The sequence below is a fragment of the Martes martes genome, assembly GCF_963455335.1.
Source record: "Martes martes genome assembly, chromosome: 8".
Taxonomy (NCBI): Eukaryota; Metazoa; Chordata; class Mammalia; order Carnivora; family Mustelidae; genus Martes; species Martes martes.
The window spans coordinates 84910169-84926745 of NC_137895.1; the positions used below are offsets into that span (position 1 = coordinate 84910169).

A 16577-nucleotide genomic window follows, 5' to 3' on the forward strand; every position below is an offset into this window, starting at 1 on the left:
TCCCTTCCCCTGTGGTCCTCTGCGCTATTCCTTATATTCCATATATTAGTGAAAGCGTATGCTAACTCTCTTTCTCTGATTGATTTATTTCACTTAGCATGATACCCTCCAGTTCTATCCATGTAGGTATTCATCCTTTCTGATGGCTGTGTAATATTCCATTGTATGTATGAACCACATCTTCTCTATCCATTCATCTGCTGAAGAGCTCTAGGGGCGACGGGCATTTCCTGCCTCATGGCCCCTTTCAAAGCCAGAAATGATAGGTCAGATTCCTTTTATACTTTAGATCTCTCTGAAGTTTCCTTCTTTCACATTTCTCAGATGTTATCTTTCTCTCTTTTTTATTCTTAAAGATCTTATTTATTTATTTGAGAGAGAGTGCATGGGAGCGGGGGAGTAATGGAAAGAGAAGGAGAGAGAGAATCTCAAGCCAACTCCCAGTGAGCGCAGAGCCTGATGTAGGGCCCAGTCTCACCATCCTAAGATCATGACATGAGCCAAAATCAAGAGTCCAAGGCTTTACTGACTAAGCCACCCAGGCGCCCTTCTCAGATACGTCTTTCTGAACTCCAGCCCAAGAAGCGCCCCCCGCTTTTAAAAGATTTTATTTATTTATTTAATTGACAGAGAGAGACAGTAAGAGAGGGAACACAAGCAGGGGGAGCGGGAGAGGGAGAAGCAGGCTTCCCACTGAGCAGGGAGCCAGACATGGGGCTCAATCCCAGGACATTGGGATCATGACTGAGCTGAAGGCAGATGCCCAAAGACTGAGCCACCCAGTACCCCCAAATTTCTCCCCTTCTAAGGGCTCATGCAATTAGATTGGGCCCACCTGGATAATCTAGGTTCATTTCCTTATTTTAAACTTTGTGACCTTAATTACGTTTGCAAAGTCTCTTCACAGCAGTACTTGGATCATATTTGATAGAATAACTAAGGTGCAGGAATCTTGGGGAGATAGCTTTAGAATTCTGCTTATCACATAGGCCTTAAAAATTAATTAGGAAGTATTCTTTCCTCTACTTTCTAAAAGAGTTTTTAGAGAATTAACATTTCTTTTTTAAATACTTGATAGAAGTTTTCTGGCCTTGTGCTTTTGAGTGTGACAGAGGAAGTTTTATTTTTATTTTTTAAAAAGATTTTATTTATTTATTTGTCAGAGAGAGAGAGAGGAGGCACAAGCAGGCAGAGTGGCAGGCAGAGGCAGAGGGAAAAGCAGGCTCCCTGATGAACAAGGAGCCCGATGTTGGACTTGATCCGAGGACCCTGGGATCATGACCTGAGCTGAAGGCATTGGCTTAACCAACTGAGCCACCCAGGCGTCCCAGGAGGAGGTTTTAAATTACTGCTTCGGTTTCTTGCTACAGGTCTGTTGAGATTTATATTTCTTTTTTAGCTAATCTTGGTAATTTATGTCTTTCTAGGAATTTGTTTGTTTTATCAGAGTTGTCAAATTTGTTGACATAAAGTTGTTCATAGTTCATAATCCCTTTAATTTTTCTACGGTCTGTAGTGGTATTCATTCTTTTATTTCCAATTTTGGTTATTTGTGTCTTCTCTGTTTTATTTTGGCCTATTTAAAGGTTTGTCAGTTTGGTTGATCTTTTTAAAAGAACTAACTTTTGGGGCACCTAGGTGACTCAGATCTCAGATCTCATGCCCTGAGCTGAGATCAAGAGTTGAAGACTTAACCACCTGCGCCTAGGAGCCCCTGTAGGTTAATTTTTTAAAAAATAAGAATTTGCAGGGCACCTGGGTATCTCAGTTATTTAGGTGTCTGACTCTTGATCTCAGTCAGCTCAGGTCTTGATCTCAGGGTTGTGAGTTCAAGCTGTGCATTGGGCTTCACGCTGGACGTATTGGGCTCCATTACTGAGCATGGAGCCTATTTAAAAAAAAAAAATCAGTTTGCATTGTTTTGGGTTATTTTTTCTGCCCTTTCTCTCCAGTCCTTGAGCTCCTAAGTTGTGTATGTTGTTATCCTCTATGTTGTTTCATAGGTCTTTGGGGCTTTGTTTTCTTTATTCTTTTCTCTCTTCAGATTAGATATCAGTTTTTCTGATATTTTATTCTTCTACTCCAGTATTCAATTCTAGAATTTCTGTTGGCCTCTTTTTTTTAATGATTTCTATCTTCTTCTTTTTTAAAAAGATTTTATTTATTTATTTCACAGAGATCACAAGTAGGCAGAGAGGCAGGCAGAGAGAGAGGGAAGCAGGCTTCCTGCCGAGCAGAGAGCCTGATGCGGGGCTCGATCCCAGGACCCTGGGATCATGACCTGAGCCGAAGGCAGAGGCTTTAACCCACTGAGCCACCCAGGCGCCCCTGATTTCTATCTTCTTGTTGACATTTTTGGTTTGTTTGAGGCATTGTCTTCATATTTTTCTTTAGTCCTTTAAAGCTGGTTGTTTGTTTGTTTAGTTTGGCATTTGGACCTACTCAGAGACCTTTCCAATTCCATGACTGTTTTTTTCACCCTCTTCAGTTTGGGTCATACTTTCCTGCATCTTTACATGTCTCATAAATTTTTGTTGAAACTAGACATTTTACATAATATGTTGTAGCAACTTTGGATTCTGATTTGCTTTTCCCATGGAGGTTTGTTTTGTTTTGTTGCCTGGACTAAATCTGTGGAATGTTTTTCCGGAGTGTGTGGCTGCTAATACCTGCTTAGTGTTTTGTGGTTTTTTAATTTGTTTTTATTTCTAAGTCTGTCTTCCTGGAATCACACCTGTATCTGTATAGCTTAATGGTCAGTTAGCCACTTCTCAAAGATTGTCCTAGGCACATTGAGCTAGTAGGGTTTCCACTTTCTGCCAGTAGATCTTTGTATGTGAAGGGGAGCTCCTTCAGAATTCAGATATTTATTTAAAAGTCTGCTCAAAAAAAAAAAAAAAAGTCTGCTCAAACTTGTACTTTCCACTGGGCCCTCTCATGTTTTTTCTTCATGTTTTTGCAGACTCCTTGTGGGTCCTCTCTGGTCTATAGTATGGATGGTGAGCACTTATCCTTTATAGTCCTGTTTCCAGATTTCCCTGCTGGTCCATTGCAACTATGACAGCATCCTCAGGTCCCTTGTCTTGCTTGTTCATTTGCCACCAAGAAGACACGTTGTTACTGATCATGATGATGGGTATGGCATTCTGTGCTTCAAGGGAAGTCAGCCCTCTCTGTGACTGAGGCTGCCGGTTTTTATGGCTTTCCCTACTTTTGTAGAACTACCTTTCCCACTGACCTGGGGGTGATGGGAACAGCCTTGGGCAATAATGCTAGAGAGTCCTGCTCTTCTTACCCCAAATTCATAGCCACAGAGAAAGTAGCATTTGAGAAAAGACATGAAGGAGGTGAGGAATTATTTCATGTAGCTATATAAAGATGAACATTCCCGGCAGAGGGAACATTTTAAGGGCCTGAAGGTGAGAGTATATCTAGGGTATAAAAGGGGCAGTGAAGAGGCCAGTATGGCTAGAATGGAGTACCTGAGGGGGAGAGTAGTGGGAAATTACGTCAGGTAAAGAGTCAGATAAGCCCTTTTAGGCCACTGGCTTTTACTCTGAATGAAATGGAGAGCTGCTGAGCAGATCTGCTTTGAGCAGCAGAGTTGAGACAGTTCGTCTTATGATTTTAAAAGCAGCTTTAGTGAAATGGAAGCTGAAACATGGCAGGATAGAAGACTCAGGATGCTAGTTAAGAGACCATTATAGTCCCGATTATAGCAATGCAAGGGAGAAATGATTGTGGCTTAGATGAGGGTCGTAGCAGGAGAGGTAGTGAGAAGTGGTCCAGTTCCTTCTGGTAGATTGGAGGGGGGCTAGTGAACAGATTCAGATTGCTTATTTCAAGGGAATTTTCCTGTGTAGTATCTGTGAATGCTTTTTTTGTTCCTTTTATTGAGTTCTATATTTTTTGGGTTCCTTATATTGATTCTAATTATGCTCAGATTGGATCATTTTAATGCTCTAATATTATTTTCTCATTGCAATCTCTTTTTTTCTTCTGAAGGCTTTCCTCCACTCCATTCAATTTTTATCTTTTTTTTTGAGGCTCCATGCCCAGCGTACAGCCCAGTGCGGGGCTTGAACTCACAACCCTGAGATCAAGGCCTGAGCTGAGGTCAAGAGTCGAACGCTTAACCGACTGAGCCACCCAGGTGCCCTTCATTCTCTTTTCTTTAAGCTGAGGACATGAGGGTAGAGAGGAGCTTGCCATTGAAGAGTTTAATCCTTAGTGATAGAGCTATCTAAATTCTGTTCTTTCTTCTAAAATCTCATATAAAGTGTTGGGGTACCTGGGTGGCTCTGTTGGTGAAGCATCTGCCTTCAGTTCAGGTCATGATCTCAGGGTCCTGGGATCGAGCCTGGCTTAGCAGGCTTCTTCCTTTTCTTCTGCCCTTCCACCCACTTGTTCTCTCTCTCAAATAAATAAATAAAATCTTAAATAAAATAAAATTTCATAAACTGTTTTCTATCAGATCCACTCTATCTAGTGGTAAATTCCATCTAATTCCATAGGCTTTGGCTGATTCTCCCAATTTGGCTCAATTCTCCGAAAGATAGTAAGCCACAGAGGTTCAGCCACTCTTTCCTCAAGTCCCATAGTGGTTTGTAGAGAATCTTACTCTTGGAATATGATTGATAACATATTAGTTTTAGATGTAAAATCTGATAACTCAATATTTATATATATTGCAAAATGATCACCACAGTCCAGTTAAAATTTCTCACTATACAAAATTTTTTTTCTTGTGTTGAGAACTTTCAAGATCCACTTTCCTAGCTACTTTCAAATACGGAATATGGTATGAACTAGTTGCCTTGCTGTGTGTGACATCCCTGTGACTTACTCATTTATAACTGGAAATTGGAATTGTTTGACCCCCTTCACCCATTTTTTCTACTCTCCTTGCCACAGATAACCACCGGTCTATTCTATATATCCACAGAGGCTCTTATTCTTGGTGGATTTTTTTTTTAAACTTTACCAGGACTGTCTACTTATTCCTTCATTCTCCTCCATTCGTATTGGAAAGTATTTTACATAAGGTTGCTCTCATTTCCTTCTTGGGTTGCATCTTGTAAAATGTTTCTCTTATCAGGTGTCCAGATATGAGTCCTTTGATCATTCTTTCTTTACCCAGAAATCTTGGTCATGTATTTTTTAAAGTTCAGTAATATATGGGAAAAAATGGCATTTGTATCTTTACAGCTTGCTTCCTGCACTATTGACTAATTGAAATTTTGCTGTTTCCAGTTTTTCTTATTAAAATTCCTTTGTGTGGGGCGCCTGGGTGGCTCAGTGGGTTAAAGCCTCTGCCTTCGGCTCAGGTCATGATCCCAGGGTCCTGGGATCAAGCCCCACATCGGGCTCTCTGCTCGGCGGGGAGCCTGCTTCCCCCTCTCTCTGCCTGCCTCTGCCTACTTGTGATCTCTCTCTGCCTACTTGTGATCTCTCTCTCTCTGTCAAATGAATAAATAAAAATTAAAAAAAAAAAAATAAAATTCCTTTGTGCTCTCCCCACTCACCCCCCCCCCCTAGTTTTCTTGCACCGTATTTGAGCTGGAAAACATGAAGCGAGGTTAGATACAGGAAATCCTAGAGGCAGAAAAAAGACCCTTGATTTGGGCAGGAAGGGCAAGTGGTAAGAAAGATCTTATTAGGGAGTGATAAGCGGTAGTAAGATTTTTGAGATAGATACAAAAGATAAGAGTAAGACAACGTCTTTCCCTACTAAGAAGATGGTCTGATTTTAAGATTAAAGTTTCTTTTTTTTTTTTTTTTAACATTTCATTTATTTATTTGACAGAGATCACAAGTAGGCAGAGAGGCAGGCAGAAAGAGGGGGAAAGCAGGCTCCCCGCTGAGCAGAGAGCCGGATGCGGCCTTGATCCCAGGACCCCGAGACCGTGACCTGAGCCAAAGGCAGAGGCTTAACCCACTGAGCCACCCAGGCGCCTATGAAGTTTCTTTTTCTTTTAACTCCAGTATAGTTAACATACACTGTCACATTGGTTTCAGATGTATGATAGAGTGACTCAGCAGTTTCATACCACACACGGCACTGATCACAAGTGCCCTCCTTAATCCCCATCCCTTATTTCATCCATCTCCCACCCACCTCCCCTCTGGTAACTGGCAGTTTGTTCTCCATAGTTCAGAGTTTTCTTGGTTGGATCTCTTTCTCTAAGATTAAAGTTTCTTATGGAGCAAAATATTGTTTTTTATGACTACATTTTTTCTAGAGAACTTTCGTTTTAAGAGCTAGTTTTGTTTAGAAAAAACACAAAGTAAAACCTGTGGGTATCTGTTAGAAATTTTGTACAGATAGCTCTTACTATAATAGTGAATGTGTTTGTGTGTTTTCCCTCCAGAATCTCCCTGGGGAAAGAGACATGAATGTCTGCAATGATATTTCCTGACAAGAAGTTCATATAAGAGAAGGAAAGGAGATCAACAGCTAGTGAGCAGAATTTCAGATAACCACGATTTGGTATTTATCACCTCCAACTGCAGACTTCCGTTGCCTACTTTTAAATCAGAGATAACTACGGTCAGAACCCAGACAAGGCAGAAGGATACTTCCATCTGTAGTTTTTGACATCAAAGAAACCACAATGTCTAGGAAACAAAACCAGAAGGGTAAGATTACATGTGGGCATAAATTGTTAAAAGCATAGTTGTGAAATAATGATCTATATATTTTTAAAAGGTTCTCTTAATGTGTTTTGAACAGTTACATTTTCCCTTACCCAGTGTGGTACTACTGATAGGTATAATTTATCTCCTTGTCTCAACTGCAATTAATTTTAAAACATTTACAATAGAACATTCACAACTTTATCTGTTGTCTCTTTAATTATCTAGGTTGTGGATATTAGATTATAGTTTTGTGTGTTACTAGTTTGGGAGTTAATTCATATAACAGTTGCTTTTCTACTTTTATAAACGTACAAAATTGGAATATATTTACAGGAAAGCCAACTGCATCCAGGAAATATACTCTCTGGAGTGTGAACATATGTTGGGGGCATGGTGGGAGATAACTTACTGCAGGATATTCTATATCCTGTGAGTTGATGTTTTTTTCATTGGAGACAGGAAATGAAGCAAGAGTAAACGTTTCCAGTTTTCAATTCCTTCTTTAGCTTTCCTTCCGGGATTATTACTTAACTTGTCTAAAGTGAAATATAAGCTACAAGGAATTAAGAAATACCAAGAATAGTTTCAAGAAGGGCAAAGACAATAAAGATTATAAAATCACTTTTTCACCTTTTTTAGATAGCTGCAAAAATGCAAAGGGACAAATTAAGCAGTAGCACTTGAACTATTATACCTAACTGGAATATATTTGTTAAAAGAATGACCAGAGCTATCCTGGCTTTTTTTCCCCCCTCACTGAATTTAATTTTCAATTTAAAGTTTATGTTCTTTAATTCAAAACCATGGTGTAGATCCAGGTGTCATGTGTTAAGTATGAAGGGAAATGCTTTTTTTTTTTTTTTAAAGATTTTATTTATTTGACAGACAGAGATCACAAGTAGGCAGAGAGGCAGGCAGAGAGAGAGGAGGAAGCAGGCTTCCCGTGGAGCAGAGAGCCCAATGCGGGGCTCGATCTCAGGACTCTGGGATCATGACCTGAGCCAAAGGCAGAGGCTTTAATCCGCTGAGCCACCCAGGTGTCCCAAAGGGAAATGCTTTTAAACTTAATTTTGACTTGGTAACTCACATACCTCATTTTAAGAAAATAACGTACCAGAGCTGCTTGTGGTTTTGAAAGTTGTAGTTACTGTACTCATTGTATAGTAAATATGTATAAAGGGAATCTGAGTTCTAAGGAGTGATTATATTACTAAAGAACTGTTTTATAGAATGAGATTATCAACTAAAAAGTTTTTATAACCAAAGTTTGTTTCTTCTTAAACCTTGTGATTCAGTTTGCTTTCTTCCTAGTTACGTTTGAAACATTATCTGTTTTCCTCCAGAAATGAGAAATACTATAGTAAAAATAGGACTCCAGACTTTAAGATAAAACAATTTCATCTAAAAAGTTTAGGGCTTAATTTTTCCTTAAAAGATTGACTTCAGCAGAATGCTTCGACCATGTTAAAACTAGAGTCTTTAATTTGTGTCTGTATTGCCAGAGCTGTAAGAAGGATTCTTTGCTTTTTGTAATTGGTATTTAATAACTTTATATAAAGTGAATTTGAATTTTTTACCGTATCATAGGCATTAAGTGCTAACAAATTTTGATTGAACATAGCCTGGATATACATGTAGTTGGAAACAAAAGAAAGTTTGTTTGTTGTAGGACTACCACTGAGATAAAGCTGTATGTATAATGTAGTTGAACAAAAAAAGTAAGTACTTATAAAAGCATGGAGAGAAGCATTTAGTCTCTCATTGTTAAGAACCACGTTAGTTGTAGGGTTTTAGTAGATGCCCTTTATCAGTTTGAGGAAGTTCCTTTCTATTCCTGTTTTGCTGAATTTTTACATGACTGGGGTGTTGGGATTTTTGTCAAATGTTTTTTCTGCATTTATTTCAGTCCTCCTCAAACAGGGATGATTTTGCCCCTTTGGGGATATTTGCCAGTGTCTGGAGACATTTGTGGAGGTCCCAACTTGGGGGGGCAAGGTGCTACTGCTGTCTAGTGGGTCTAGCCCCAGGTGCTGTAAACATCTACAGTGCACAAGACAGCCCTCCACAGCAAAGAACTGCCTGATCCAAAGGTCAATACTGCTGAGGAAACCCTGGTCTATTAATATAATCATATGATTTTGTCCTTTATTAATATAGAAAATTAATTTTCAGGTGATAATCCTGCATTCCTGAGATAAATCCCATTTGGGGGGCACGTGGGTGGGTCAGGCGGTTAAGTGCTTTGGCTTTGGTTCAGGTCCTGATCCCAGGGTCCTGGGATCAAGTCCCACATCGGGCTCCTTGCTCTTCGGGGAGCCTTATTCTCCCCCTGCCTCTGCCCCTCTCTCGCTCTCTTTTCTCTGTCTCTCATGAATAAAATAAGTAAATCCTATTTGGTCATTTTTTATGTTACTTGTTTCTGTTTGCTAATATTTTGGTACAAATTTTTAGAACTTACATTCATGAGGGATATCAGTCTGTAGTTTTCTGTTCTTGTGATGTATTTGTCTGGTGTATGATTTATCCTGGAAGGTGCCATATATGCTTGAAAAGAATGTGTATTGATCTGTTGTTGGGAGAGTGTTCTGTATATGTTAGATCAAGCTGGGTGATCATGATGTAAGTCATCTATATCCTAACTTTCTGTTTAATTGTTCTGTCATTTACTAAGAGAAAAGTATTGAATATTCAGCTGCGATTGTTGAATTGTGTATTTTTCCTTTCTGTTTTGTCAGTTTTTAATTTACATATTTGGGTACTCTTATTAAGTATATACATTTATAATTTTTATCTTGATAGATTGGTTTTCTTATGAAATATTCTTTGTCTCTAGGAATATATCTTTGAAGTTTTAATTTTTCTGATATTAATTAGTAGTTCCAACTCTTATACTTACTGTTTTCAGGAATTATCATTTTTCCATTCAACATTTAATGTATTTATCAACATGATTGGGTATATAATTTTGGTATTGGGTATATGCCTGCTATTTGCTGTTTTCTACATCTTATTTTTTTGTTCCTCTGCTACTGCTTTATTGCCTTCTTTTTTATATATTTTTAGTATATATTTACATTTGTATTTTATTCTTCTTAGTGTATTAATTCCTCTGATTTTTTAAAAAGATTTTATTTATTCATTTGAGAGAGAGAAAGCACAGGCGGGGGGGAAGGGCAGAGGGAGAGGGAGAAGCAGGCTCCCCGCTGAGCAGGGAGCCTGATACAGGGCTTGATCCCAGAACTCTGGGATCATGACCTGAGCCAAAGGCAGATGTTTAACTGATTGAGCCACCCAGGCGCCCCTATTCCTCTGATTTTTTTAAAGCCTGCCCTTCCTTCCTTCCTCCCTTCCTTTTAAAGCTATTTCTTTTTTTTTTTAAATATTTTATTTATTTATTTGACAGAAATCACAAGTAGGCAGAGAGAGGGAGAAGCAGGCTCCCCGCTGAGCAGAGAGCCTGATTCGGGGTTCGATCCCAGGACCCTGAGATCATGACCCGAGCCGAAGGCAGAGGCTTAACCCTCTGAGCCACCCAGGCGCCCCTAAAGCTGTTTCTTAAATAGTTATTTTATTAATGGTTGCTCTAGGATTGCAGTATGCATCTTTAACTCGGCACAAACTACTTCCGGTTAGTACTGAATACCCATAAGAGGGGCGCCTGGGTGGCTCAGTGGTTTAAAGCCTCTGCCTTCGGCTCAGGTCATGATCTCAGAGTCCTGGGATGGAGCCCCACATCGGACTCTCTGCTCAGTGGGGAGCCTGCTTCCTCCTCTCTCTCTCTCTCTCTGCCTGCCTCTCTGCCTACTTGTGATCTCTGTCTGTCAAATAAATAAATAAATAAAATAATTTAAAAAAAAATAAAGCTTTAAAAAAAAATACCCATAAGATATAGTAGCTTTGTTCCAATATAGCCTTGTTTCCTCTCCCCTGCTTTTGTACTATTATTTCACATATATCACATCCATATATAACCACAATGTGTTGTTATAATCATTGTTTTAAACAATATTATGCTTTTTGAAGAAATTTGGACAAAAGAGATAAATATATATGTAGTCTTTATAGTTACCAAATATTTACCATTTTTAGTACTCTTAATACCTTCCTCTGGATTTGAGTTAGTGTCTGATTTTATTTCCTTTTAGCCTAAAGAATTTAGTTTTTCTTGTACACAAGTCTGACAGGAATGGATTCTTTCAGACTCTTTTTCTTTTTTTAATCTGGATGTCTTTATTTTGCCTTCATTTTTGAAGGATAGTTTTGCTGGCTATAGAATTCAGCACTTTTCCACTGAATATGTCATATTGTTCCTCCGTTTGTGATGAGTCCTTTTTTCCCGTTGTTTTCTTGTTGTTCTCTTTATCTTTAGCAGTTTGACTGATGCAATTTGGTATGGATTTCTTGGGAATTTCATCAAATGTTCGCCATTATTTCATAAAATTTTTTTTTCCTGCTCCTTTCCCTCTTCCTCCCCTGCTAGGAATCCTGTGATGTGTGTATTGGTAAGGTTAATGTTATCTCACAGGTGACTGGAGATCATTTTTCTTTCTTTCTTTCTCTCTCTCTCTTTTTTTTTTTTTAAGATTTTATTTATTTATTTGACAGAGAGAGACACAGTGAAAAAGGTAACACAAGCAGGGGGAGCAGGGGCAGAGGGAGAGGGAGACGGAGAAGCAGGCTTCCCACTGTGCAGGGAGCCTGATGTGGGGCTCCATTCCAGGACCCTGGGATCGCGACCTGAGCTGAAGGCAGACGCCCAATGACTGAGCCACCCAGGCACCCCATTCTTCTTTTTTCTTCAAACTATTTTTTCATAGTGTTCTTCCTTTATTTAGGTTGTCTAATTCCTATTGATTGCTTTTCAAGTTCACTGATTTTTTTTCTTTAGCTATCTCAAATTTGCTATTAAGTCTATCTGGTGAATTTTTCATTGGGTATTATATTTTCTTTTCTTTTTTTTTTTTTAAGATTTTATTTATTTATTTGACAGAGATCACAAGTAGGCAGAGAGACAGACAGAGAGAGAGGAAAGGAAGCAGGCTCTCTGCTGGGCAGAGAGCCTGATGCGGGGCTCGATCCCAGGACCCTGGGATCACGACCTGAGCCGAAGGCAGAGGCTTTAACCCACTGAGCCACCCAGGTGCCCCTGGGTATTATATTTTCAATTAGAATTTCTTTTTAGTTTTATCTTATAGTTTCTGTTTCTGTATTGAGATTGTGTATTTGTCAAGTCAGTATGACTGTATTTTCCTTTAATTCCTTGAATGTATTTTTATTAGCTGTTTTGAAGTTTTTGTTGGTTAAGTCCACCAACTTGTGGACCCTTTCAGAGTCAGTTTCTATTGATTGGTGGTTTTCCTATGTATGAATCTTTCTTTCTTGGCTTTTTTTTTAAAGTGGATAATTAAGGTAATATATTAACTCCTCATTCTTAATTTATTTTCTTGAGGGTATTTTAAAAATAATCAGCCATCAAAAGAAATGAAATCTTGCATTTGCAACCATGGATGGAACTAGAGGGTATTATGCTAAGTGAAATAAGTCAGTCAGAGAAAGACAATTATCATATGATCTCTCTGATATGAGGAATTGATATGAGGAATTTGAGAAGGCAGGACGGGGGGGGGGGTTGTGGGGGATAGGGAAGGAAAAAATCAAACAAGATGGGATCAGGAGGAAGACAAACCATAAGAGACTCTTAATCTCACAAAACTGCTGGGGGTTGGGGTGGGTAGGGATAGGGTGGTTGGGTGATGGACATTGTGAGGGGTATGTGCTAGGGCGAGTGCTGTGAAATGTGTAAGCCTGATGATTCACAGACCTGTATCCCTGGGGCAAATAATACATTATGTGTTAATAAAAAAAAATAATTAGCCTGAACATAAACTGAGGCATCTACTGCTCTACCTGTCTCATATGTACATCACAAATGTATCTGCACAGTTTTTTAATTTTAATCTTATTTTTTTATTTTTGCTTTTTAGGGATTGTCCCTGTATCTGCAGTGTTTATTAGTCAGCCAATGATTTGGACTGAGCTTTTGCTAAATATCTCAAATGCATAAGCTTTTATCCTCTGCTGATTGAACTATGTGGGTTGAGGAGGACATTCAAAGTTCATGCAGTTCTTTTCTTTCTTTCTTTCTTTTTTAATTTAATTTTTTTCAGTGTTCCAAAATTCATTGTTTATGCACCATACCCAGTGCTCCATGCAATACGTGCCCTCCATAATACCCACCACCATGCATCCACCCCCCAACCCCCTCCCCTCCAAAACCCTCAGTTTGTTTCTCAGGGTCCACACTCTCTCAGGGTTTGTCTCCCCCTCCAATTTCCCCCAACTCACTTCTCCTCTCCATCTCCCAATGTCCTCTGTGTTATTCCTTATGCTCCACAAGTAAGTGAAACCATATGATAATGGACTCTCTCTGCTTGACTTATTTCACTCAACATAATCTCTTCTAGTCCTGTCCATGTTGATATAAAAGTTGGGTATTCATCCTTTCTGATGGAGGGATAATACTCCATTGTATGTGTGGACCATATCTTCTTTATCCATTCATCTGTTGAAGGGCATCTTGGCTCTTTCTATGTTTGGCGACTGTGGCCATTGCTGCTATGAACATTGGGGTACAGATGTTCCTTTATCTTTGGGGTAAATACCCAGTAGTGCAATTGCAGGGTCATAGGGTAGCTCTATTTTTAATTTCTTAAGGAATCTCCACACTGTTTTCCAAAGTGACTGCACCGACTGGCATTCCCACCAACAGTGTATGAGGGTTCTCCTTTCTCCACATCCTCTCCCACACTTGTTGTTTACTGTCTTGTTAATTTTGGCCATTCTAACTGGTGTTAAGGTGATTTCTCAATGTGGTTTTGATTTGAATCTTCCTGATAGCTAATGATGATGAACATTTTCTCATGTGTCCGTTAGCCATTTGTATGTCTTCTTTGGAGAAGTGTCTGTTCATGTCTTCCACCCAATTTTTGACATGATATCTGTTTTGTGTGTGTTGAGTTTGAGGAGTTCTTTATAGATCCTGGATATCAGCCTTTTGTCTGTACTGTCATTTGCGAATATCTTCTCCCATTCCGTGGGTTGCCTCTTTGTTTTCTTGACTGTTTCCTTTGCTGTGCAGAAGCCTTTTTTTTTTTTTTTAAAGATTTTATTTATTTATTTGACAGACAGAAATCACAAGCACGCAGAGGCAGGCAGAGAGAGGAGGAAGCAGGCTCCCCGCCAAGCAGAGAGCCTGACATGGGGCTTGATCCCAGGACCCTGGGTTCATGACCTGAGCTGAAGGTAGAGCCTTTAACCCACTGAGCCACCCAGGTGCCCCAGTGTGCAGAAGCTTTTGATCTTGATGAAGTCCCAAAAGTTCATTTTTGCTTTTGTTTCCTTTGCCTTTGGAGACATGTCTTGAAAGAAGCTGCTGTGGCCGATGTCAAAGAGGTTACTGTCTATGTTCTCCAGGATTTTGATAGATTCCTGCCTCATGTTGAGGTCTTTTATCCATTTCGAGTTTATCTTTGTGTATGGTGTAAGAGAATGGTCGAGTTTCATTCTTCTACACATAGCTGTCCAGTTTTCCCAGCACCATTTATCGAAGAGACTGTCTATTTTCCACTGTATATTTTTTCCTGCTTTGTTGAAGATTATTTGACCATAGAGTTGCAGGTCCCTATCTAGGCTCTCTACTCTGTTCCACTGGTCTATGTGTCTGTTTTTGTGCCAGTACCATGCTGTCTTGGTAATCACAGTTTTGTAATAAAGCTTGAAATCAGTCAACATGATGCCTCCAGTTTTGTATTTCTTTTTCAACATTTCCTTAGCAATTCGGGTGTCTTCTGGTTCCATACAAATTTTAGGATTGTTTGTTCCAGCTCTTTGAAAAATACCAGTGGAATTTTGATCAGGATGGCATTTCAAATTGTCAAAGAAGAAGTCAAACTCTCTTTCTTCACAGATGACATGATACTTTATATGGAAACCCCAAAAGACTCCACCCCCAAACTACTAGAACTCACACAGCAATTCAGTAATGTGGCAGGATGCAAAATCAATGCACAGAAATCAGTTGTTTTCTTACACACTAACAATGAAAATACAGAAAGGGAAATTAGAGAATCGCTTCCAGTTACTATAACACCAAGAACCATAAGATACCTGGGAATAAACCTAACCAAAGAGGTAAAGAATCTGTACTCGAGGAACCACAGAACACTCATGAAAGAATTTTTTTTTTTTAAAGATTTTATTTATTTATTTGACAGAGATCACAAGTAGGCAGAGAGGCAGGCAGAGAGAGGGAAGCAGGCTATCTGCCGAGCGGAGAACCCGATGTGGGGCTCGATCCCAGGACCCTGGGATCATGACCTGAGCCAAAGGCAGAGGCTTTAACCCACTGAGCCACCCAGGCGCCCCTCATGAAAGAAATTGAAGAAGACACAAAAAGATGGAAGAACATTCCATGCTCATGGATCGGAAGAATAAACATTTTTAAAATGTCAGTACTGCCTAGAGCAATCTATACTTTCAGGCAGTTCTTAACTTTGTTTTCACTTTTAATTTCCACTGGCCTCCTGGGTTGCCCTGTGCATGGGCATGGTTTTTCATTTAGCTAGGGATGTGTAGAGAACTAATCTAGCTTTTCTATGGTTCTTTCATTTCCAAGATTTCCCTGTTAAATTTCCTGTTTGTTTACCACACTGAACCAAGACTCCAGCTTCAGGCTGGCAAAGCAGCAGGTTTTTTAAAAAAAGATTTCTGAGTTCTCTACTTTAGCCTACTTTAGGGCAAAACTCCATCCCCTCTAGTTAGCCTTCTTTGGCAGTCCCCACCCTGGTAAAGCTATTGTCCTCCACAGAGCTGGAGATATGAGTGGGAGCAGTCCTAGGCAAGAAGGGTAGAGACTGCATTGTTCTTACTTAAGGCTCTAGCAGTTTCTCAATAATTTTTTGTGGCCTTTGATTGATTTCCAGAGCCCTGAAACAGCTGTTTTTCACAATTTTATTCAGTTTAATATTTGTGTTTTAAGGAGAGGACTTGTTCAACCTCTTCCCACCACCCTTAAGCTTAGTTTTATTATTTTATAAAAGCACTGGTCCTCAAAGATTAGAAATTAAAACAGTAGGATCAACAACTAGTTCTTTATACCTGGTGGTTTGAATAGCTATGAATTAAATAGTGGCAACAGGAGACAGATCTTTAGACATTAAGTAGCCTACTGGTTCATGTGGCTTACTAGTTAATTCCATAAGAAATGCTTCTGCCAAAAATCTCTTGTGGGCCTTATCCTTGTATTACTTGAATTGTTTGTTGGGCACCCAAATGTTGAAAATCAAATAAGAGAACTTTTGAACGAACCCATAGCAGATATTTGGGAAGCTGTTAGTTTCATGATATGAATTTATAGTGGCATAATTACATATAACTTTTTACCTTTTCCTGACTGATGTCTGAATTCAGCACTAAATAAAAGAAAACCAACTCTGGGGGTAATCCAAGGTTTGGAATAGGTTTAGTTCTGATTCTCACAGATTAGTAATGATCTAATTTTCTCCCTACACAGTCTTTAGAGACTAGAGAAGGATGAAAATTACAAATGATTGTAATTTTTAAAATTTTAGGAGCCCTGATTTTGGTCAGGTAATCTCCTTCTCTCAAACTTGACTATATCTCAGAATCATTGTGGAAATTAAAAAAAAAAATCTTTTTTTTTTAATCACTATCTCTGGAGATGGTACTTAAAGACTCTTTTCAACAGTCAGGTTAGCTAATATTTTTCTAGACATAAAAACTGTGTTTGCCTGTCAGCGTCTAACCATATTTATCAAGTTACAATGATAAGAGCAAGTTCACAAGTATTGTACTTATTTTGTTGACTTCATTTTGTGCCTTACTTCTTTCTCTTCCTCTTTTCCCACTTGTGAAACTAT

The 16577-nt window shown here is 39.1% G+C and overlaps 1 protein-coding gene across 1 annotated transcript in view; it reads left to right on the top strand.

The window, feature by feature from the left end:
* SPATS2 (spermatogenesis associated serine rich 2) overlaps positions 1–16577 on the top strand; it is a 143958-nt gene that overhangs the window by 67196 nt on the left and 60185 nt on the right. The window contains exon 2 of the mRNA XM_080811051.1: positions 6372–6639. Within this exon, the coding sequence (XP_080667177.1) occupies positions 6615–6639 (25 nt within the window). The 5' untranslated portion in view covers positions 6372–6614. The remainder of the gene's footprint in view (positions 1–6371; positions 6640–16577) is intronic.